Here is a 24,125-nt window from a genome sequence, read left to right as displayed (position 1 = left end):
AGCACCCCCACAGCATGATGCTGCCACCACCATATTTGACAGTGGGGATGGTGTGTTCAGAGTGATGTGCAGTGTTAGTTTTTTGCCACACATAGCGTTTTGCATTTTGGCCAAAAAGTTCCATTTTGGTCTCATCTGACCAGAGCACCTTCTTCCACATGTTTGCTGTGTCCCCCACATGGCTTGTGGCAAACTGCAAACAGGACTTCTTATGGTTTTCTGTTAACAATGGCTTTCTTCTTGCCACTCTTCCATAAAGGCCAACTTTGTGCAGTGCATGACTAACAGCTGTCCTATGAACAGATTCCCCCACCTGAGCTGTAGATCTCTGCAGCTCGTCCAGAGTCACCATGGGCCTCTTGGCTGCATTTCTGATCAGCGCCCTCCTTGTTCGGCCTGTGAGTTTAGGTGGACGGCCTTGTCTCGGTAGGTTTACAGTTGTGCCATACTCCTTCCATTTCTGAATGATCGCTTGAACAGTGCTCCGTGGGATTTTCAAGGCGTGGGAAATCTTTTTGTAGCCTAAGCCTGCTTTAAATTTCTCAACTTTATCCCTGACCTGTCTGGTGTGTTCTTTGGACTTCATGGTGTTGTTTCTCCCAATATTCTCTTAAGACAACCTCTGAGGCCATCACAGAGCAGCTGTATTTATACTGACATTAGATTACACACAGGTGCACTCTATTTAGTCATTAGCACTCATCAGGCAATGTCTATGGACAACTGACTGCACTCAGACCAAAGGGGGCTGAATAATTACGCACACCGCACTTTGCAGTAAAAAAAAAAAAAAAAAAAAAAAAAAAAGTTTGGAATCATGTATGATTTTCGTTCCACTTCTCACGTGTACACCACTTTGTGTTGGTCTTTCACGTGGAATTCCAATAAAATTGATTCATGTTTGTGGCTGTAATGTGACAAAATGCGGGAAAGTTCAAGGGGGCCGAATACTTTTGCAAGCCACTGTAAAAAGCTAGAACACAAGAGTGCACGTTCACAGTAACGACACACCAACAGTACAAGCAAACCACAAGAAGCAGTTCAGTTTTTAAAACTTTTTTATTGTTTTTAAATTTTTTTGCTCATTTTTTAAATTATTTATATTATCTACAAAGTAAAAGTTTTAACTTAAAAGTTACATAAGGGTTGGGTGAGAAGTGGGATCTGATCACCTCAGCCGTTATAATTTCATAACACTTTCTCCTGTCCTCTCGGCTGCCAACATGAGTTTATTTCACAGAAAGTTTCTCGTCATGTTTCATTTTTAGTTTGGTTAGAAACGTGTCGTGTAGTCTGGAAATAAATGCAGCACATAGCAGCAGCAATAAACAGTAGGATTAATACTGTCTAAAGGTTGGAAGATTCTTTTCATAACAAGGTGCGGACAAAAATTACGAGTTCCAGTTGAATTTTCTTCTTCACACTCGCTGATTGTTTACTCTCTTTCACTTCTTACTTGGCAAGCTGACTTAAGTTGCAATTTGGGACCCCTGAAAGTGTGTGTAGATGTAGGTATAACTATCTGTGTTTGCAGATCTGTATGTGTATGCGTGTGTGCTTGTGTGTGGGGGGCCTGAATAGGAGCAGTCTTGTCTGTTAAAACTCTAGCTCGTTAAAACATGTCACTGCATCAACCTGTTAACATTCTCTTATTGCCTGGTCAGGGAGGGAGGGAGGAGGGAGGGAAGAGAAAAGCTGATGTGAAGCATGTCTGGTGAGGATGAGGGAAGAGAGGAGAGGGTGGGCTCTCTCATCCTCTTCATCGCCTGGTTATGAAGGCTCTGGTTGAGAAGCGCGGCGCAGAGCGGGTCCCTCAGCTCGCTGACGCATCTACAGCTGCTGCTGATGATGAGGTTGCACTGCAGGGATGACAGAAAGTTTCTTTGTAACACGTTAGACAGCTTTACAAAATACAAACTATTGTTTTAATTACACTCAAATAACAAACCAGTAATTCTCCTCCAATCATCTAAATCTGCACCTAAAGACGGAGTTTTCCCTGGTTTAACCTGAGGAGAATTAAATATCTGATAAAAAAAAAGTGTGTTTCTTCTGAAATTACCATTACTCAAAATCTCACCCCGATCATGTGTCCCAAGCTGAATCTTTTTAAAGACCTATCTTTAAATAACTGATGGTTCTGCAAAGCCCACAGTATGACTCGACCATCTGCATGGCTCTTATTGTGTGTATCGAATAGAGGACAGATGTTTTCCTTACAAAACACAATCTGAAAGTCACCAGTTCACCTTCGACCAGTGTTTAAATGCAGTTAGCTCAGAGCTGGTTAGTTATTAGCCCCTCAGTGGATGCACCTTTACCACCTTTACATCTTTCAGCCTTTTATGACTCAGGGGTGAAATGTGTTTCTTGTACTGACTGGACACTTGTTACTTTGTCCCAAAGAATATGACAATATGTTAAAATCTTCTGACCAGTGACTGCTGACCTATGTGTCAGCAGTGTCCACGCACATATTTGCCTGCTGGGAATAATACAAAAATCACCTCTTTATGGTCATTTTTAACTGAATCAGATGAAAGGTGTAACATGTGCACAACTTTTATTTATTGCTTTATTTCCCAGGGGATAAATTCTCATCTGAATCAATTCCTACACAGGACAAATTTTACACGCCAAGTTTATGATTTGGGTCAAATACAGCAGCTGCCACTTCTTTCAAAGCTACCTTTTCTTGGCCTCTGTGTTCGCGGGAGTCGCCACACAGAAATCTTACTTCCTATTAAAATTCATTATTTTGAGCTGACTGTAACAAAAAAAAAAAAACAGAAAAAACAATTTGTGTCCATGAACATGACCGACTACATTGCTGTTCTCCATGGCACCGACACTTGGGTGTCCACGCCTCCCCTGCCTGCACAGGGAGTGACGACAGAACCTCATCAGACTTTCATGGCTGAGGGATAATAACTGTCCAAAGAATTAAAAAAATAAAATTATGTGTGATTGCCCCAGCTAACTGCCATTATATCTATTAATGACACTCACCCCCCATGCAAAAAGAATTGAAGTCTAAATATTTCAACCATTGCCATGAAGAGTACTCACTTATTGCCTCAGTTTGCACAAAGGTGTAAAGAGGAGCTAGTAATGTAAAAGAACATTAGAGAAGGAAAACAACACAGTCTCTTTATAGAGGAAGGAAAATAATAAAAATACCTTGTGGATGTGCCAGGTAGGAGAAATGTGTGGTTGAGGAAACAGGGATGGGGTTAAGGGCAGTCTGGGGCATAGGTGGCTGTGGACCAGCTGGAGGACCCTGGGTAGCCATGAGCATCATTGGGGGATGGGTGGGTGCCGGGTGGTGGGATGGCACAATACCAGACTGCATATGGGCCTGGGAGCGAGAGAAAGAGCACAAGTGTGAGTGAGTGCGCCAGAGTGAGAACAAAAGTGTGACAGTGAGAGATCAACAGAAGGACAAAAGCCAGACTGGGTAAAACGATGAATCAGATGAGTTTCAGTGACACAGCGTTTCACGGCTCCGCCTGTCTGTTACCGACAGGAGCAGCAGCTCTGAACAGACACCGCATGATTCTGAATGTTTTTTTTCCTGTCTTCTTCAGCAGCCTGTTTACATAAAGGTGGGGCTCAGAGACAAACGCACATACAGCATGTGACTTCAGCTAAGACAATAACACGAGGTTACAGTTTACTTTTCAAGTTTGACTTGGAAACGGCAACGTTTGTTTTCCATGTGCAATGAAAACTTCCTGTAAAATGAAACGGTGCGAGTACTTTAACACCTGTAGAACAAACAGAAAATAAAAGAGCACTTTCACTGTGGTCGACCCTTCACACATAAAAGTCTCCTTAACGTACAAGGAAGGAAGAGCCAGGATAACAGAGGACAGGACAATAGCACAATGATTACCTTGAAAGTCTTGCTTTTAAGGCTTATACATGCCCAGACAAAATCTGAAACGGATCCACCACTAGAAGAAAAAGTTTAGCTTCCACAAGGTTTATAATATCTCTACTGTACTGAGACAGGGGTATGAAATCCTGCCAATCACAATCCTAGGGCTTTGGAAAGCTGCTCCACTCGAGTAGCATCATACAATTTACAGTTAAAAATATCCATATCTCATATTTGGCCTTGGTGGAGGCCCTCAGTAGAGACAGATTGATGTATCTCAATGGCAATATTAGCTAATTGGCAGTCTATTGGTATCTGTATTTATAATGGTCAATAGATGAAGTAAAGTTGATGTGTGAAACACTCTTCAGCCAGACAGATTGCAGAGTGGCCTCTGGTGTACAATTCTGAGCAGAGCACAAACAGGTAAAAAACTACACATAATGTAACAATGCTAAGGAAACCCATTTGTTTCATGTATCTAGGGGGAACCCCCCCCCCAAAAAAACCCCCAAAACTGTCAGCTATTAGTCATCCTCCCTCTGAAGCAATCTGCTTTATCTCCTTAACCAGTTTCCTTCTGATTGGCTGCCCCTCATAAACAGATTATTTGAACAACAGCTGCTCTAAGCCAGAGCTGCATGTCTGAAATGATCATATTAAAGCCATCCACTCTCACTGACTTCATACATATGAGAGTAGAAAAGACTGAAACTGATCACTTAGTAACTTAAGTCGTGCACAAACACTGAAGTCATCATTTGAAACTTTGGGCAGGTTTATTGTGAGCCTTCTCTGTGATCAACTCTATAGCCTATATATGACACGCAACAAGGGAACTCTCAATAGGTCTATTTAAAGAATTCCTTCATAGACTCAATGGGGCCAAACTGCTATGGGTATCCAAGAATATCTCTGAATTCCGTGGTTAGGTTGTCTTCTTATCAGGAAATAATGTTTCTTTTCCTCTGTACCCCACAGCGTACCGTGAGAATGACAGCGCTACATCCCAACTTGATCATACTGCCAACAAAATGTCTACCTCATTTAAAGGGATTAATAAAAGCCAAATATGACCCATTCATAAACTCAAACACCTACTGGAATGGATCCCAGACCTTTCTCACACCCACAGTTAAGTCCAGCACAGGAAACACTGCCAATCTGATTGCCTGGCTTGAGCCACTGTGGTCGCTGTTGAGCACGTTCACAGCAGGCTGTGACTTACCTGCTGCACGTGCGCCATGTGGTTGGGGTTGTAGCCATGCTGGACCTGCTGTGGGTGGATATACACAGCCTGCTGAGCAGAAGGGAAAGATGCCTGTGGGGACTGAGGGTTTGGCCCTGGGGTCATCGAAGGTGGCGTGGGTGCCAAGGCCGAATACATCTGCTGCTGTGGAGGCTGGTTAGCCAGGTGGAGGGCCTGGGCTGCTGCTGCTGCTGCTGCTACAACAAAAATCATAAACACATGTATACATTACCATAATGCTCCACTTGAAAAAAATCCAGCTCCATGGGGGGAGGGGGTAATTACTACCGCCAACCTTAGGGCACTCACCTGCTGCTGCCTGTGGGTGCTGTGGGTGCTGGACTGGGCTGGCAGCTGGATGGCTAGGAGGGCCTCCATGTTGTGGTCCACCCTGCTGTGCCTGGCCTGTAGGCGTGGCAGAGGGCTGAGGGTGCTGCGGGTGAGGGTGCAAGGTGGCACTAGGGTGGGGGTACTGCTGAGGCATTGGCCCTGGAGACACTGAAACAGCAGTCGGCGTTAGTAATAGTGAAAAGCATTAAAAATCACACCCCGTGCATTGGCCGCACACGTACCATACATGGTGTGTGTCTGCTCTGGGTACTGTGTAGTAGAGGAAGAGACGAGACTGGGCTGGCCATGCGTGGGAGGCGCCATCATCCTGGCACTGCCCTGCATCACTGGACTGAACACATGCTGTGCCTGAAAGAGGCAAAAAGGAAGCCAAAAAACTGAGGAAAGCCTCTATCAACTCCTGCCGTCACAGTTTTGGTAACTGAGTGCCAATTTAGAGAGCCAACATTTGTTCAGAGGCTGCACATGAAATATGGACATAAACACTTTTTTGTGCTTCTGATGCATCTGTTCAGAGAAAGGAAGCTTATTTCTTTCTTGGTTTATACTTTTTTGTAATCATTAGTTAGCCGACTTTCATTTCTTAACACCAGCTCAATTTGTAAGCGCTGTGATGAAACTGAAAGAGAAAAAAAAATGGCTTCTATGGTCTCACTCTGTGGTTCTGGCATATCACATGAACTGTGGTCTGATAAAATCTACAGTAATGCATTCTATGTTCATAGGTTGCATAAAACATTCTCACAAGCTTTCATTTAAAGAGCCTGTGTGTGAGATCATGTTTGTCTGTCTCATCCCAAAGCTGGCCATCTTCACTCAATTTAATTGGCACTGACGATCAAAGTGACATAAGGTTCATTATTTTTGGGGCATCAATGATTATGTGCGTACGATGTGTGTTCGATATGTCCTGAAAAATGCTTCCTTAAAGAATTATGTATTTAAGAGGCCAAATCCTTTCATGACTGTGTTAAAGAAAAATGTAACATTCATGAGGTTTAACTTATTTTCTTACATTTATTTACCTATTTTACATTTCACAACTTAACAGTCATTGTGGTATTGGCATCAAGCCTCAGATATCTTTTTGTCAATACCATCTACTATTCATTAGTAATCAACATAAAAAAATATAAATGTGTGCTTTGAGTAGGCTCTGCTCCAAAAAGTGCTTGAGCCTAGCTGTTTGTATCACTGAGGATTTTCCAGGATTTTTTAAGTCACTGCAGTAAAAGCTGTAGTTTTTCCAATGACAGCCTGTAGCAAACAGGTAGTAACTCTTCAGGTATAAGAAGCAGGAGTACACTTTGAGCTCAATAAATCAGAGGTGATAAAAAAACAAAAACAAAAAAAAACTGGCATGACATTGGCACCCCATCAAACTGCTAAAGATCACCAGCATCTGTCAGCCAAATCACCGACAAGTGAACAGCTGCGGGAGATAAAAACTGCCAGTTCTAATTGATGGTACCAGAGAAACTTTAATGGTTACATACGAGTCTTAATAGACGAGCCTGTTCAATCTATCCTTCCTCAATGAGCTGCTAAATAATAATAATAATAATAATAATAATAATAATAATGGATACTTTATTGATCCCCATGGGGAAATTACTTGTTTTTCTCTGCATTTGACCCATTCACTCAGTGAAGCAGTGGGCAGCCCACTAAGCAGGCGCCCGGGGAGCAGTGTGTAGGGACGGTACCTTGCTCAGGGGTACCTCAGGCTGTATAGTTGTGATACTGCTGGTGCCAGAGTAAATCATACCTGTGACTGGTAGTGAGGCATCTGCTGGACGAGCTGCTGACTGGTGAACTGCTGTGGGCTGCAGGTGAAGTACTGCGCTGAGTAAGCCGGGCTCGGTGCTACAATCGGTGGCCCTGCTGCTGTGGCTGGGTGCATCATGGTGGGTGTGCCTGGCGGATGGTGCTGGTCTGACCTCTGCTGGGGCATGTTGGGTACTAGAGATTTATGTTAAGAGATGGGCAAGATGGAGAATAAGTTCAACATCCCATATCACACATATATATACACCAACTCTAGAGGCTTTGGTGAGAGAGAAGGGTCATTGGCTATGAAAGACACTAGTAAAGTCTATATGTGAGGGGGAGAAGAAAAAAAACACAAGCAACTGATCATATTATGAGCCATATTTAAACTTACTGAAAGATAATAAAGATTGGCCAGATCAGAAATTAAAAACAAAATCCTGAAGCCTCTCTCTTGTAAAAGCAAACTACAAAAATACTTGCACAACAGCATTTCTGTACTTGCGTAATAATTGCAGGTCGGTAAGCGTGTGTGGTAAAACAACATATACAACATCAGTGGTTTTTGGTGTCCCGCATAGTGAGAAGAATATACAACATTCTTTAAATGATTGTATAGCGATTGCTGTTGTTGCACGTTTGATTTTGTGTGGGCAAAGCAGCTCAATCCCCCACATGAATAATCAACGTAATTAATCAACCAATCCATCACACTTCATGTAAGACTGGGGAATTATTTTCAGCTTTCATTATTCTCAGCTCCTCATCATGATATTGAGTGACTGTTAATATTTCAGATTGCAGGCTCCTGCGTGGTGTGCTTCTGCAGGAAGCCCTCTCTTTGTTTTTTACCCCATTAGGAATTTATTTACTCCACCAACAAGACATTTTAATTCAACCGTTTTGTAAAAAAATGCCACAACAATGCCACATTGTAAACAATGTTTGGGCTGACTCTGAAAACAAGCTTATTATCACATACTGTCCAAATAGCTGGTTAAAAATATTTATGTATTCACATGGTTTGTAAATATTGTTCACCAAGTTGAAAAAAAGATTATGTGAGAGGGAAATGAGAGAAAGAAAGCGGTGGTTATTCTCACCTTTACCTGGTCTGTAGGGTTTAGATTGGCTCACTGTCATAGGCATCTGAACCTGGTACATGGGAGACTGGAGAGAGGTGAGGAACGAGGAAAGGTAGGGAAAAACAAAAAATAAAAAACATGTTTATACTCAATTTTCTGTGAGATTTCCAACAAGATTATAAAACAGACAGTCTGAGGATAAACATGGGTGCATCTATGCTCATTTGTCTGGGAACCTTAATAACAATCTGGCTGCAGATAAACTTTTCATCTTCTTTTTGTCTAACACAAACAGCTTACTAGAATGTAAGAGCTTGTGGGAGTCATCGCTTACCTGGGGCCACATGCACTTTCTACACCTGACTATCATGAGCCAAAAAGGTGTTTTTACAGCATTCATAATACTGTTTTTTCAGTTCCTGAACTCATTAACATTGTCCACCATGCATTTGTGTTACAAACACCCCTTCAGCAAAAACAAGCTAGCTTAAACTCATTTTAGCTTGCAGCCATTTGTTTGGAAAAACAGATGGAACAAAGGGAAATGAGCACAGTTTTAAGTCCATCTGAAGAATTGCAATAAGAAGTTGGCAAACCAACATCTGATGATATTAATTCAACAAGCAAGCAAAACATCCCAGTACTTATTGGGCTTAAAAAATAAAATAAAAATAATACAAAAAAAAGTTTTTAAAAATAGAAATCTTAGAAAAATTCACAAACCTTCCATATTATGCTTTTCTAATGGAGCGAGAGAGAGAGAGGGGAGGAGGAGGGGGAGAAAAGGGAAGAAGAACCACTTTTTAGTTGTTATCGTTTGCACGTGTCTGATGTTGGATCACCAAGTTTTTCTTAAAGCAACATAAGAAATGTATTGATCACAGCTACATATATGCAACATCAAAATTATATCTATACTAAACTTCTAAAAAAAGCTTTGACTAAACATTTCTAAGCTTGTTATGCAAATAATCACCTAAACATTTCTCAGTTCATTCTGTAAGAAAACCATGTAACTAACACCTTCTCAAAAGAAGACAGGGAACAACATGTCATGGGGAGGGGGACCTTTTTCCCCCCTAATGCTTCTTCTGCTACATGGAGGGAAAAAGTTTACAATGAAACAAATGACAACAAATGTGAGCTTTGTCCTTAAAAACATAAAATACACTGAGAAAATAATGATGGCAGGCATGAATCAAAGAAAAGGAAAGAAAATTACCACGTGAGGACAAACATAGACATGTTAGTCACTGTTGTTAGGGGTTGGTCTGAATGAACCCTGCATTTCATACCAACACAGTGTGATGCTCTGGGTGATTTGCACTGAATAAAAATGAATATCTCCATAATGTACATTTCAGTATGCAGGTGTGTATCTCACCTGAACTCCAGGGCTGACTGGCGTCAGCGGATACATCTGGGGGAAACAGACTGTCTGGCCATAAACAGTTGGAGGTTGCTGGACCACGATGGAGGGGCTGGGCTGGCCTTGAGGCCGGGGAGGCGTTGGGGTGTTGGCTGGTTTGGGCTGAGGGAAAATACAAAGAAAAACAAAAGCATATAGAGACATAAATAAATTAAATACCAGACCTAGTTTTTGGTTTCCAAATGTTTTAAGCTTGGCAGAAGTGGGTTATAACTTACCTGTGTATTAAACCTGGGTTTGAACTCATTAGCATTTGGGTTCAGGGTTGATTTTCTCACTTGACTGCAGAGAGAGAACAAATAGAGAAAAGGAATGAAAAGGAAGAATTTGTTTCTGAAGCTACTTAAACTTCATTAAATTGTGTTTCTTTAAATTAATAAATATTTATCATTAAATAATTTGTTGTTGGTTTTGGACAGTAATAAATCCCTACTGTGCATTATAGTAAACTGACTACAGACCACACAAAATGCAATAAAGTCATTTTTGGTTTTCTCGTGGAATGGGTCTCCTGTCCACTCACTCCTGCACTGCTTCTTTTTTCTCCTCCTTCTCTTCATGCTTGGGTCCGCTGAATGTTGAGGTGGCCGTCGTCTGAACTCCCTGTGACGTCACATCAAGCCCTGGCCTCTTCTGGTCAGTAGCAGAGGGAGACTGAGACATTGCAGCGGGGCTGCCAGGCTTACTGGTGCTTGTGGTGGTAGTCGGTGGAGCATGGGTACCACTAGGTGTGCCAGCAGCAATTACTACAACACCATCTTCAGTGGCCTCCCTCCCCACTGTGGAGGCTTTGTCCAGGGGAAGATCTTTAGGTTTGTCTGCAGGGTCTCTAGCAGACTTGGTCATCACTGGTTCACAGGGAGGGTCTGGGTTGGAACTAGACTGCAACTGGCAGAGGGAAAGAGGAAAGATGAGTGGAAGAGGGGCACAACCTCTGCTAAAGCCTCACAAACATGAGATGAGATCAGTCATATCTTAGCAATTTGTATGTCATATAAATTCAAGATATACTTACCCTAAAATCTACACTAAATTTCTTTAAATTATCTATTTGTTTTCTGTGGTCTGATGGTATAGAAGGCGGTCCTGCAAAGTGAATGGAGAGAAATAAATGCAGATTCTGGAAATATCAATTTTTAAGACATTGTTACATTACGACTACTAAAGAAAGGAACAGATGAGAAACCCTCGTACTCATGTTTAAAATTGTATTGCTTCTCAACATTCTGAGGTTAAAAAGAACAAGTTAATGCAAATTTCTAGTGTTTACCAACCTTTACAAACTTGTCTTGTAAAACTAGGTGAACTTTCCAAAGGCTTGATGTTCTCCTTGTTTGTAGGAGATGTTTGTCTAGTCTCCTGGGCACGACATTCTTTTGCTAAACATACAAAAAAAAGAACGTTTACTTACTCCCATCAAAATGATTTAATGATAGCTTTTTCTGATTGTAGCACTTATTTATTCATTATAAAAACCAACAGACGTGTTTTCATATCACTATTCATACTCAGTCCTTTGTTAAACTTCAGCTTACCATCTCCTGATGAAGAAGTGACTATGCTGGGGGCAGGGCTAGCTGCAGTAGGAGAGGAAGCTGATGTTGGAGTAGTAACAGTTTCCACAGGAGCTGTACCTGTCTGAGGTGATGGGAGGGAAGAGGAGCCAGCTGAAGCTCCACCCATACTATTCTGTCGGGGGGAGCGAGGTCTGTGAGCTGAGAAGGGGAGAAGAATTTGGTGTTCACAACACATTCAGGTTAAATAACAAACAATAACAGGTGCTTTGAAATATGCCCTCCAGTGGCATTAAACTAAAATCTCTGCAAAGGGAGAAAAATACTGGACTAGTAGGTTCACCATTGGGATGCATTTAAAAATCCTATGTTGCCTTGTTCTCAAGTTACATTGCATTCACAAGCTTTGGTGTCCACACTACCTGCCCACCCAGCAGGGTGACAATATCCCATCAGCCTTTTATGGCTGAGGGGTACAAACTATTCAGATTAATAGTCTACCTCCGCTAACCACTGAGGACCATGTCCCTCCAGAGGAAGAGCTGCTCCTGGTTTGTGGAGTCACTATGGACTCTCCAGGGGGATTATGGGAAATTAAGTCCACTCCTTGGGGTACTCCACTGGTCCGACAGGGTGGCACTCTGTGAGCACGAGGCGTCCGCTGAGATTTTGGAGACATCCTTGGTGGACCTAGAGATGTATAAAGACAGAGGCAAATGGATAGAAGCTGGTAAACACACAGTGACAGCAAAGTGAACATGTGTTTCCTAGCATCCCTCTGTTAATTGTTTTTTGTTTTTTTAACTCACCAGTGTCTCACAAAAACTTTCAAAAACTCAAGTCTACATGCTGATAAATATCACACCAAACAGTAAGGTTATTTGTTGCATGCATGCTAGTGGAGAAATTACAGATGATCCTGTAAAGTGATCAAACACCACATCACAACCAAGCAAAGTGAGAGATGAGAAATGGGAAAGCAAAGGCCAAAAAGTGAGATGAACAGTGGCCTACAGTAACAGCATATTAAAAAAATAATGAGAGGCCAAACACTAGTTAACAATTTTTCTATTCAAGTAAAAATAATTGACGTCAAGAGATTAAGCCTCACTACCAGTTTTTTGGGGGCTTTTTTTGGAGGAACTCTGGAAATTGACGGATCACATTTCTGGTCAACAGTTCGTATCCCAATGGAGTGGAATACAGAGAAGACTTTTAAAAACCGCATGTGAAACTTAACTGGTATTACAACCACTTATCAAATTTGTCAATTCAAATATCTCTGAGCATCTTTCTCATGCCTCAAACATCAAGCCTTTTTTTTTTTTTTTTTTAAATTAGAATATCATCGTGCACCTTCTTTTGAATGATCTACCAGAGAAGTTGATAAATTGGTGCCTTAAGTGTTACCACACCCAAAGCATGGCACACATTGGTGCACCCACATGCCAAGGTGAAACTGCCTGATGTACTGACAGAGAATCAGAGTTTTTCAAATCTGATCCCAACTCAGTCTGACCAAGCAATTTCTCCTATTTCTGCTGTTCCACACTAGACCTGGGCAAACTTATTTTTCAAATAAAACTGATCGCCATCAACTTTGAAATATTTCACATTTCTTTGTGACTTAAATCCCTCCACCTTCAACTCGTGTTTTTTGCCCAGGTCTACTCCACAGAGATGTGGGTACCTTCTGAAGACATGCGTTTGGCCAGAGCGGAGGCTGGCGATGTGGGCCCATGGTGGGAAAGGGAGGATGAAGAGGAGGGATAAGAGAGGTGGGATGAATGAGAGGAAGGTCTGGAAGGTCGAGAGGGGGGCCTGGAAGGTGGCCTGGTGGGCGTGGTTGCCCGATGAGGCAGGGAGGAGGGACCGGACTGGTAACGAGAAGGGGGACGGGAGGAAGGAGATGGACAGGGTGAGGGCCAATGGGATGAACCTAAAAGAGGCAAGGACAAATGATCAAGGATGACACAAGCTATAGTGCAGGGGAAACAAAGGTATAGTGGGGACAGAAAGAAGAGAGAAATTTAATTTTAAAAAAAAAAAATGACAAGGGATGGGGAAACAGGAAAAAAATTGCTTAAATAAAAATAAACTAACAAGATAACACAAGAATAACCCAAACACTTTGCCACTGCAAAAGAACTTATTTCGAGTCGTGGTTTGATCACAACAGTGACTCACTCATCCACTCCTTTACTCTCACAAAGACTGTGTTTGATTTGCAGCAAGTAACAGCAGATTTGTAGGTGACATATTAAATATACCTCCATTAACCACCCTCTGGTCGGATCCAGAACTGGGACTGTAGTCGTGGGGTCCTGGTCGAGGAGTGGGGGGTCCAGCTGAGCTCTGACCAAGACGAGGTGAATTCTGACGCCCTGGCCCCCATGACATTGCCTCCCTGTTTCTCTGACCAGGAGGAATGTACTTGTTCTCTCTACAAACATACAAACAGACTTAACTCAGCTAAACATATACACAAGGCAATAATAAAGATGAGCAATTAATTCTATACTTTATTCCATTCCAGTAAGTGGTCATTAGCTAAAATGAGCTTATTTTTTAATTTTAATTACCAGTTATAGGAAGTATTTGTTATAGGAACATTTGCTGTCTACTTGTCTAGTAGGCTTAAATATTCCTCCCAAAGAACAGGAAAAGGGGCAATAGAGTTCTACATGCAGCACAAGAAGCATTAGAAAAAAACCGACAGAAAACAAACTCCACAAAGATTTTTTTTTTTTTTTTTAAAAAGGCACTAACAGCAGTAGTAGTAGGCCCTGTTCAAAATTTTTAACACTCAGTTTAGAAGTTCTTTGTGTATTATGACTTTGTGTTCTTCACTGCCAGTGCAAAGCCAAATGAGCAAGAGAAGCATAAACTAAAGCAACAGTTTTATTTCAGTGCCCCCTGGTGACAGCACACAGCTACAACACAGATGATTGTATGCAAAGCTCAGCAGTATCCTTTTCCAGCTCCTCTTAAATTCTTATAACAATAAATTGTGAATAATGCGAGTTCTAACAACTCCACAGAATGCATCAAGAGGCAATAAAAATTGAAAATCGTTCAAATATGTTTACGAACACAATTACATTTACATAATTGCAAAGTGTACACAAAATGTATTCACAGAAACACGTAGTATTTTTGTAAAAACTCATATCCTGGCACCACCTGCCAAGTGTGTGAGTCTCCCTTTCCCCTCGCACAACAGCAGTGAATTTCTCCTCGTCAGTCCGTTCATCATTCTCCAGAGCAACGCGGGCCTTGTACGTGGCACTAGCCTCGATCTCCTCTGCCAGCTGGGCAGCACGCGCCTCCCTCTTCAAGAACTCTTCTGAGTTGTCCCTCTCTAAAGGTACCCTGGGAAATAAATTCAGGTTAGACAAGGAGTAACATGGGACAGCATGGTTCTAAGTCTTTAATTTTATAATAAAACCAGATTAAAGAGTGAACGTTTGTTTACTGTCAGAGATTCAAAATTAAACATATCTAGTATGACAAGTATACAAACAAATACATGGAGAACATGAAGAAGCTTACGTATATGTGGACAGGCTGCTGTCATATGTGGACAAGACTCCATATTTCTCCTCATTGTACTTGAACATGTCATTGGGATCCCACCCATTAGACTGATGTGAAAACAGTAGCAGAGACAGAATTTGACAATCAGCATGTGAACAAATTTAAATGCTCTGGATCACATGAAACAAACTCTTTGTTTCGGTTGAATATATAGCAAGTTTAGCACCAGCCTGTTTCTGGTGTCTGATACTTTTCTCACCACATCAGTATCCAGAGACTCGAGGCTATCAGAGTTGTGGGTCTCTCCTCCATCCCAGGGCTCAAGATCTTTTTCTTTATGCTCGCCATTGATCCGGCCAGTCACTGCTGCATCTGTGAAGTTGTCTGAAACATGAAGAAAAGAATGTATATATTTATGTACTGCATGATACCACACACACGCATGCACGCACGCAGGCTCCACTCTCACTGCTTAGAAAACAAAGTGCTCATCATGCTTCAAGAGCCTCTGAGAGAGTTCTTACAGCAAACGTCTATATGGAGAGTTTGACGGTTCAGAAAGACACACCGAGTTACATCCAAACACAGGTTCAACAGGATTTTGGGGGGTGGGGGTGGGGGGTTCCTTTCCAAAAAAAAAAAAAAAAAAAAAAAAAGCAATTTTCTTGAGCTGGCATTGGTGAGTCTGGAAGTGTGGGCAAGACTTGTGAATAAAGGGAGAGTCCTGAATCACTGTCAGAGTATGTAGCATAATGTCTCTAGGTGCTACAGTATTTTCAGATGGCTCACTTTTATCAGAAATTAAATCCAGCTACGAGCAGTGTCTACAATGCTTGACTTGCACCCTATTTATTAAGAATCACCATAGCAACATCTTGAAAGGGAGCACATTAATTAAACAATTTACTTTGGGCTAATTGCGGTTTCAGGATGTTCATTATTTTTATGTAAATGTATGGAATACATTGACTCAACAAAGTCATAAACAGACAGATCTGCTCAAAGAAAACCCCCAATTATAACTGAACTGAAATTCTAATCTCATGTTAGCCCAAGTCTGCTCTCACATTTGCAGATCTGGCACCAGTGAACTATGTGCTCAAAGCATACCAGCCACCTGGAGTTGCTTATCTCACACGTCATAACTCATTTCACAATACAAAAGGCATTTAAGCGTTTCAGGCACAGAGCAAGTTCAGAAACATTAGACTGACACCATACGGGCAGTTGGGCCAATAGACCTGGTTTATATTTCCAGTGTTTGCTGGCATGCTTTGTGCACACTGTCCACCAAAGGAATTATACAAAGTAAGAAAAATTTTAAAATCAAACGTGAGAATAGTGAGAGGTAAGCAAACATGCATTTAGACTGCAGTTAATTACATGACCTCAAAGCATTTCAGTGCCAAACAAAATTAAACTTCTCCTAATAACCTTTTAAAAACAATGCTCAGAAAACAAATGATGTAAGAGAGCCCAATATGACTTTTGAATCAGTTGCTTTCAATGGAATCACATTAATGTTGCTGATAATCTACCATTTAAGTGTGACATGACTCGAGCAAGGCCAAGAAAGGTTTAAAAAACAAACAAACTGATGTTTAGGAAAAATCCTATAAAAGATAAACTAAACAAAAGCAATAAACATTACCTTCTTCTTATACAAGTCACTGCTTCATCATTGCCACTTCTTGTTGTTTATTTCCCCCCATCCTATTTTCTCTGGTTTTCACAATTTCTGTGATTTTTTATTTTATTTTAATACAAAGCACTTTGTAACCTTATTAACACAAATAGAGTTTATATTAGTATAAAAGAAATTACCCAAATGTATCCCATAGGCTGTATCAAAAGTTAAAACTGGATAATATTTAAAGACTCCAAAAATCAGCTTGAATGATTTTGAGGGAATAATTCTTCCACTGAAAGCAACATGCAGTCTGAAGACGCAGTTAAAAATATAAAGCAACACTGATCAGCAATACATATCTCATTTTTAGTTTTTGGGTGTATGAGAGCAGTGATCCTAAAACTTTGAGAATCATACTGGAATCAAAATGCAGTAACAATACATACAGCAAAAAAAAAAAAAAAAAATAGATCATCATGCCCAAATGTTCATAAACGTTACATTTCTAATTTAACAGGTCTAACATAAGAGCACAGTACATATTTTTAAGAGCATACAAAGATGTGCAAAAGGAGAAAACAGCCATAGATTACCTGTGTCTGAGGAGACTAGACCATTGGAAAGGAGAGACACACAGATGACAGATAGTCAGAAGAATGACTGACAGATAAAATGACTGGCAATCACACCAACAGTTAAATTCATACCAGACATATTTATGATATGGTTCACCTAGATATAAGTTGTAAAGGTACTCAATTCTAACAATCTGAGCTTGGGTCAAGCCATGTCTAGTGCACTCCTCACATCCCATGATTTCAACTGATCACTTATTGAGCATTTCTTTAAAAAAAAATAAAGGGGCAAGCAGACAAACCGACAGACCACAGTACGTCAGGCTGAAGGACATCACGTCTGACACAGTGGTCAGCAGCACAGGAGCACCACAGGGAACTGTGCTGTCCCCTCTTCTCTTCACCCTGTACACCTCTGACTTCTGCTACAACTCTGAATTATGCCACATTCAGAAGTTTGCAGACGACACAGCCATCATGGGGTGTATCTGGGATGATCAGGAAGAGGAGTACAGAAGTCTGGTGAGGAACTTTGTCGCATGGAGTCACACAAACCACCTGCAACTCAACACCTCAAAGACTAAGGAACTGGTTGTGGACTTCGGGAGGTCTAGAGCAGGTCCACTGCCGGTTCAGATAGAGGGGGAGGAGGTGGAGGTGGTCAACAAGTACAAGTACCTCGGGCTGTGGGTGGACAATAAACTGGACTGGTCATGCAACACAGAGCACCTGTATAAAAAAGCCCAAAGCCGACTGTACTTCCTCAGGAGGCTGAGGTCTTTTAACATCTGCAGGAAGCTCCTGAGGATGTTTTACCAGTCGGTGGTTGCTGGAGTACTTTTCTATGCTGTGGTGTGCTGGGGGAGCAGCACAGCAAAGAAGGACTCATCCAGGCTGGAGAAACTGATCAGGAGGGCTAGCTCTGTGGTCGGCATGAAGCTGGACACTCTGGTGACAGTGGCAGAGAAAAGGACATTAAAGAAACTGATGGACATTATGGACAATGCCAGACATCCTCTGCACACGGCCATTAACAACCAGAAGAGTCTGTTCAGTGACAGGTTGCTTCTCCCAAAGACAAGAACTAACAGACTTAAAAACTCCTTTGTCCCACACGCCATCAGACTGTTTAACTCCTCCCTGGAGGGGAGAGGGAGGGGAAACAGGAGGACAAAGGAGGGGGGAACAACTAAGCTGTAGTGCCTCTTCACCTCACTGTGCAATACCTTTTGTGCAATACTTTTGTAAATAGTCAACGGTGCAATAGACTCAATACTTGAAATGTGCAATTCACTTGTATTTTTATTTTTATTCCTATTTATTCTATTTATCCCCTTCGTATATTTTATTTATATTGTCTCTGTATTTTTATATATATATTGTCTCTGTATTTTTATATATATATATATATATATATATATATATATATATATATATATATATATATATATATATATATATATATATATATATATATATGAAATATTCTGTAACTCTGTAACTTCTGTCGGTGCTGTGCTTTTTTGGAAATCGAATTTCCCAGAGGAACCCACCCGAGGGATTAATAAAGTTCTATCTAATCTAATCTAATCTAAACATGGGTACTTTTGACATTTTATCTTTCTGTGTAAATTTCACTCACTTCACAAGTTGTTAAAGTGAAGTGGCATCATTGTAGTGCCATAGTTTCAAATCATGAAGCAAAACCCCTCACACCTTCATGCCTGTATATTTTCAGACAACAAAACTCTCCTGCAGAGTCAATTATCGTCCAAAGCAGAATCATATGGGTGTACATGAATTACATGAAGCAGGCTCCTTCAGCCTTTATTGAGTGTCCTTGTTGCACTAGAGCAACCTTTGGACCAATCGATAGATCAAATTAGACTTCAATGACTGGCCACTCTGAGCAGACACACAAGACTTAACTCACAGAAAAGCCTCTGCAACATCAAGATAGAGAAGACTGAGAAGGGTAATACATTGTATGTATGCAAAGATGGGAATTCACTGACATACGTTTATATTTTCGTATGTGTAAATGGACAGTGTGACAAACTCACCCAGTTAACATTGTCCATAGGTTTTCAATATGCGCATGATAACATCTCCAGTTTCAATAACTAAAAAAAAATCTTTGCCAAAAAATAAAAATATGACCACACTACCTTTCCTGGCGAAATTTAGATCCACATCTTTAAAGTTCACAACTACGACATCAGAAGCCTTGAAAATGATGCTCTCTACAATATCTTCTTTCCTGGGCCCTGTGCTCGGTTCTGTACTCTTTCGGTGGGCTGCATCCAACACCAGGTCACACTGAGGGAGAAAAATATCATTTGAAACACAGAGGGCAAAAAAACAAAAAAAAAAACTATCTGCAAAAGACACAAGAAACTATGGACACAGGAGACTGGGACAATGCACTCTTTCATGCCCATCACACTCCACAGTAGCTAGAGACACAAAACAGCTATAAACAATCTCAAGAACAACCCTAAAACTAAAACATACTGAGAAATCTCAAGAGATCTGTTTTAAGCATCACAAGAAAGATATGTGGTGTATGGTTATGAATTAAAGATCTGGAAAATTGTAGCAGGCTTCCTTTAACTATTAGTCAAATAAATCACTCATCACTCTTATCAATTAAACTACTTTGTGTAATCCTGGCATCAGCAGAAAACCTCAAATTTACTTATGATTATTACTTTTGGGAAATAATTCAGCCTAAAAGGGAAGGTAAATGCTCAAATATCAGAAAAAGCAATGCCGGTCTAAACCACCTTAGGGGTGAAACTAGTACCAAGTGTTAGCAAGACTCCATCACATTTAACCCTAATCATATTCAGCTAGTGAGAAAGTAACAGATTTCCCTCCATATTGGCACAATAAAGAATACCACATTATGCATGAGCCTTACCTCTGGGCCATAGGTCTTAAATACTCCCTCATAGATGGCTCCATTTTTCACTTTAAGCTCACACTTGGTCCCCTACAATTAAAGAGGCTTGTCGTTATATACGGTATGTGCCTTTCAGTACAAATTTTAACTTACATGTTCAAAAATATAAGTTCAGAAACCCATTTTTCTGCAAGGCAAACCATTGATTGATCAATCACTTGTTTCCTTTTATGCAACCAGCTGTCTCTACAACAGGCTTTGTTTAATGCTGTATAAACAATTTGAAGAAACAGCATGTGGTAAAACAGACTGCAGTAAATAATGTTCTTACTAACTCACTTAGAGTAAGCATGATTCACATGGCTACTTCATCCAAGGAATTTTGCAACTATGCATATTCTTATAATCATTACACACAGAAAAAAAAAAGGAACAAGGTAGGCACACAGTAAACGTACCACCACTGAAGTCAAGACATGGACCATCCTCATATTTGCATATACACCATTGAAAATGACCTAAAGAAAAGATACAATTAATTTTGATGCTCCCATTTTGAGCACAAAAAAAGATGCCAAATAATGTCTCATCACTGTGGAATACCAATACACTTGTTCCATTCTTAATGCAATTAAAAAGGCGATATCTGGATTTATGCTTTCTCTGGCATTAAAATGCTTTAAAAAGAGGAAACCAAGAAAAAGAAGTGTTAAAGCATTGTGAGGGTTTTTCCTGCATAAGATAAATTCTGGTGCCCACCAATGACATGCCTCAAGAGGAAAAAAACACCATCACTATGTTCAAAAATCTGTATTTTTTTATTTTATTTTATTTTTTAAGTTTTTTAAAATACTCAAGCTTGAAGGTAATTTTGTTTCTCAAATGTATATGAAAAATAACAGGTTACTCACTGCTGCTGGACCTTTGCCACTGTGTCTCCCCCTGAGGGACAGAAAAAAAAATCGCATTTTGATTAAATTGTTGTCAAACTCACCATCAACTGTAAAAAATAAAATAAATAAAGACTTGACTTAGCACATGCGCTGATATGTGCAACTCACTAAGAGAAATCATAAGAGGCAGTGATTAAGATGATACAGAAGTGCACTTGAAGTTAATCAATACAAGCTATATAATTTGCTTTAACCTTAACCTCATTTCTAAAATATACTTTCACAGCATACTGCAAGTATCTGCATATTACAATCACTTGTAGCAAACTACAGAGAACCAGGTTTAAGAATACATGAGGGTCTTATAATGATGCTTTACTGAGATTATGACTGAAGAGGACATGTGAAATGTTTGCAGCTGCAGACATGAAAATGAAATCACTTTGGTTTTATCAAGTATAAGATTTATTACCATCACTATCGATTTCAGCTGTGGAGACATCACCACAACCATCAACACAGCCCTCTTACTTGATCAATTGTTTAAATTGTGGACATTGACTTCATATTTAAGATCGACAGAATTGCTCTTGCAGATCACATTTCCAATGTGCAATGTAAATTCTGAAATTTCCCCAGTGTCTCCAAAACATTATGCTTATAATAATGATGTTTGTGATGCAATCTAGCCAAACACTCAGCCGCTAAGAGTTTTCCCAGGCATGTCCTAAAATGCACCTTGTTCAGCAGCTGGCACATAACCAACCATTCAACGTAAGCAATGGCCACTAACCCCTATATTATATCCGTTGCAGTAAATCAGCCCTAAGCTTTCTAAAACACACTTAGCCATGCCATTTTGAGCTGTAATGTGCAGGTTTTGTGAGCATGGTTATAAACTGGACCAATATTCATTTATAGCATCTTCACGATGAATCCTACGCAGTGAAAGGGGAGTGCTGTCCTAGTGACCGGTGAACAGCAGCCTGACCACCAAAAATCACAGCATGCATGCTGTTCATGCACTGACAGTGTGCTTTATCTTCATCTTGGGACGACGTGTAGAGAGAAAGTCATGCCTCAAGGACACTATTTCTCACGAACAGCAATGGCAACGTCAAGGTTGAAAGCCAGTCGGTCTGTAATTCCCCCTTCTCCTCCTCACCCCCGTTTCCACACCCGCCCCTTTCTTCTGAGCACCCACACGCTTTATATCCATTTCCTGGCAACCCCGTTGCAGCAATGTTGCGGTAACGTACCAAGCTACATGGCAGCCAAAAGACAACAAATGCCGTTGCGTGTCCCCCATTAGCCAACGGTTACAAAACTGAAATGCAAGCATAGGCTGGCAATTGGCTAATTAACGCTAGCTGACTTGGCTTCAAGCTTAGAGTAAACTGATACCAGCAACTTGGCAAGCAGCGTCACTAGTACTACACTCATGTGAGGAAAGATAAATGTCCACCCGAACATGTATTTATGGAAAATCAACCTCGTGGTGGCATGTTTGATTTAACGTGCCAGAGAAGATAATGTCACGTCGAAAGTTGCAACAGCACTGGACCAAGCAGACAGGCAGGCCTCGCTAGCTGAACTGCACAACTGGCTGACCAACACGTCGCAAGGCCCGCACAACGTTCACAAACACGCACTAGTTTTGGACCACTTAACGGCAATGTCATCTCTTACAACCGCTACCGTTTGGCAGTGACTATGTCCAAATATCGAAAACGTGTCAAACCAACCCTCCTTGCTGTGTTTTTGCTTCGCTATGTTAACGTTCTAATTTCACATACCTGCCCAGATTCTGTCTTCCCCCGCCGCTTCCTCCGGCACCGGAGGCGGCGGCGGCACCGGCGGTGCTACCACCGCCGGGCTTGCTGCGATTTCCACCGGCCTTCATTGACATGGTGATCCCATAAAAGACAGCGTCTTTAACAGACCAGTTTCACGCCGCAATTTCTTGACGATGAGACGGTGTGCGGTACCTCACTAACGTTGGGCAATCCGAAGACCTAGCTTAGCCAGCAGGCTAAAGTCAACGTGCCTGTTCAGGAGGATGCTTTGCTAAGCAGCTAGCCTGGCTAACAGTTGCTAGCTAAATTAGCGACCTGTACAATTCCTATTAAAACTGAAAAAAAATATATTTAAAAAAAGACAACACGCTCTAGTAACTTTTCCGAAATGAACATGTGTGTTACACCTCTTGTCAATTTGTTATATAATTATTATCTCAAAATCGGGTTTGCAGCTATCTCGGATTCTTTCCGTTGCTAACAGCGAAAAGACCAAAACAGCCTGAAAGGGGGACAAAAACAGCGGAGGGATATGAGAGGCGTGACGGCTCGCAACACTTCACTCTATATTTTTATACGCTGTGTTATTTGAAAACTATTGATCTTGTAAACAGATGAACATGACCATCTTTAACGTAAAAACCCAATGCAGACATTTGTGTTAAAAGAGACACAGTTACATCATGGCACTATTTTCAGGAAGTCCATGAATTTTCAATTACTATGTAGTGTCATCCACGTGAGCCGGCGAACTCACTACTAACATACACACAAACACACACACACGGCGCGTGTGGGCATAGTGATGGCTAGTATCCACTGAAGCATGAAGGTTTCCAATTAGCAGGATTGGAGGGTCACTTTGAGATAGTCCCATTTTTCGTTAATAACTGGTGTAACTTCCACAATCTTGATATGACAAGACAGCTGTACAAAGAGGATTCCAGTCTAGTAAACTAAACTAAAACAAAGTAAGGATAAAAAAAAGTTTCATCAAATAAAAAACAAAGTAAAATAAAATAAATAAATGGACCTAGAAAACTAACTAGTAGGGCTAAGGGGTGTGTCACAACTCTGTTGCTTGTGAAGCTCGCACACAAGAATTTCACTCGCATGTGCTGTGACAATAAAAGTGATTTGATTTGATTTGAGAAGAGGGGCATTGGGTGGCACCAATCCCCCTAAGATCTTATGTAACAAGTCTAAATACTTTTTCCCACTTTGCAAAACATTTATACAGTGCGTGATTGTGCTTAAATTCTTGTGCAGCATCACTTTATACAAAACAAATCTGCAATAGGAACCAGGGCTGCACATGAGCCTGAAAATTGTCTTTTCTTGCCCATTTCTATACCTTTAAAATTTTATTTTATTTCATTTTCCCACAATGTCAAATATGGTAGAGACAATGTTGTTGCATGGCCAGGTATGGGCTGCCAGTGGAACTGAGTCAGACAAATAGTGCAAGACTGACTGGAATGTAAATGGATAATGACCCAAAGCTTACTGCA

General features: G+C 40.9%; 1 protein-coding gene across 10 annotated transcripts; it reads right to left on the bottom strand.

The window, feature by feature from the left end:
• Nucleotides 1-1,040: 1,040 nt before the first annotated feature.
• atxn2 (ataxin 2) lies at nucleotides 1,041-23,121 on the bottom strand. Of its 10 annotated transcripts, none has more exons than XM_085425909.1 (26): nucleotides 22,615-23,121; nucleotides 20,837-20,867; nucleotides 20,384-20,443; nucleotides 19,944-20,015; nucleotides 19,189-19,339; nucleotides 17,039-17,053; nucleotides 15,075-15,199; nucleotides 14,831-14,922; nucleotides 14,462-14,650; nucleotides 13,549-13,721; nucleotides 12,969-13,217; nucleotides 11,780-11,968; nucleotides 11,300-11,479; nucleotides 11,039-11,143; nucleotides 10,780-10,850; nucleotides 10,288-10,652; nucleotides 9,983-10,046; nucleotides 9,720-9,866; nucleotides 9,059-9,076; nucleotides 8,354-8,420; nucleotides 7,249-7,442; nucleotides 5,702-5,828; nucleotides 5,439-5,627; nucleotides 5,109-5,326; nucleotides 3,181-3,358; nucleotides 1,041-1,859 (listed from the first exon to the last, which is right to left on the bottom strand). In XM_085425909.1, exons 1-26 carry the CDS (start codon nucleotides 22,725-22,727, stop codon nucleotides 1,831-1,833), a joined length of 3,411 nt encoding a protein of 1,136 aa, XP_085282035.1. In that variant the 5' UTR covers nucleotides 22,728-23,121; the 3' UTR covers nucleotides 1,041-1,830. The 10 variants fall into 10 exon arrangements, with proteins under 10 accessions (XP_085282035.1, XP_085282036.1, XP_085282037.1 ...); XM_085425910.1 differs by having other exon boundaries at nucleotides 5,109-5,323; XM_085425911.1 differs by having other exon boundaries at nucleotides 8,360-8,420.
• Nucleotides 23,122-24,125: the final 1,004 nt, after the last annotated feature.

This window comes from Rhamphochromis longiceps, linkage group LG12 (genome assembly GCF_057381845.1).
Source record: "Rhamphochromis longiceps isolate RC_006_pf linkage group LG12, R_longiceps_female_GT1.1, whole genome shotgun sequence".
NCBI classification, from domain to species: domain Eukaryota; kingdom Metazoa; phylum Chordata; class Actinopteri; order Cichliformes; family Cichlidae; genus Rhamphochromis; species Rhamphochromis longiceps.
Note: the sequence above shows the minus strand (reverse complement) of the source record. Positions and strands in the feature narration are given on the sequence as shown.

Bases quoted from the DNA above. Each gene is read 5' to 3' on its own strand.
- atxn2 (XM_085425919.1), bottom strand. From the start codon at position 22,727: ATGTCAATGAAGGCCGGTGGAAATCGCAGCAAGCCCGGCGGTGGTAGC. The intron at 5,628-5,701 runs GTACGTGTGCGG...CTGCTGTTTCAG, and splicing joins GCAGACACACACCATGTATG to TGTCTCCAGGGCCAATGCCT. The intron at 3,106-3,180 runs GTATTTTTATTA...TTACATTACTAG, and splicing joins CTACCTGGCACATCCACAAG to CTCCTCTTTACACCTTTGTG.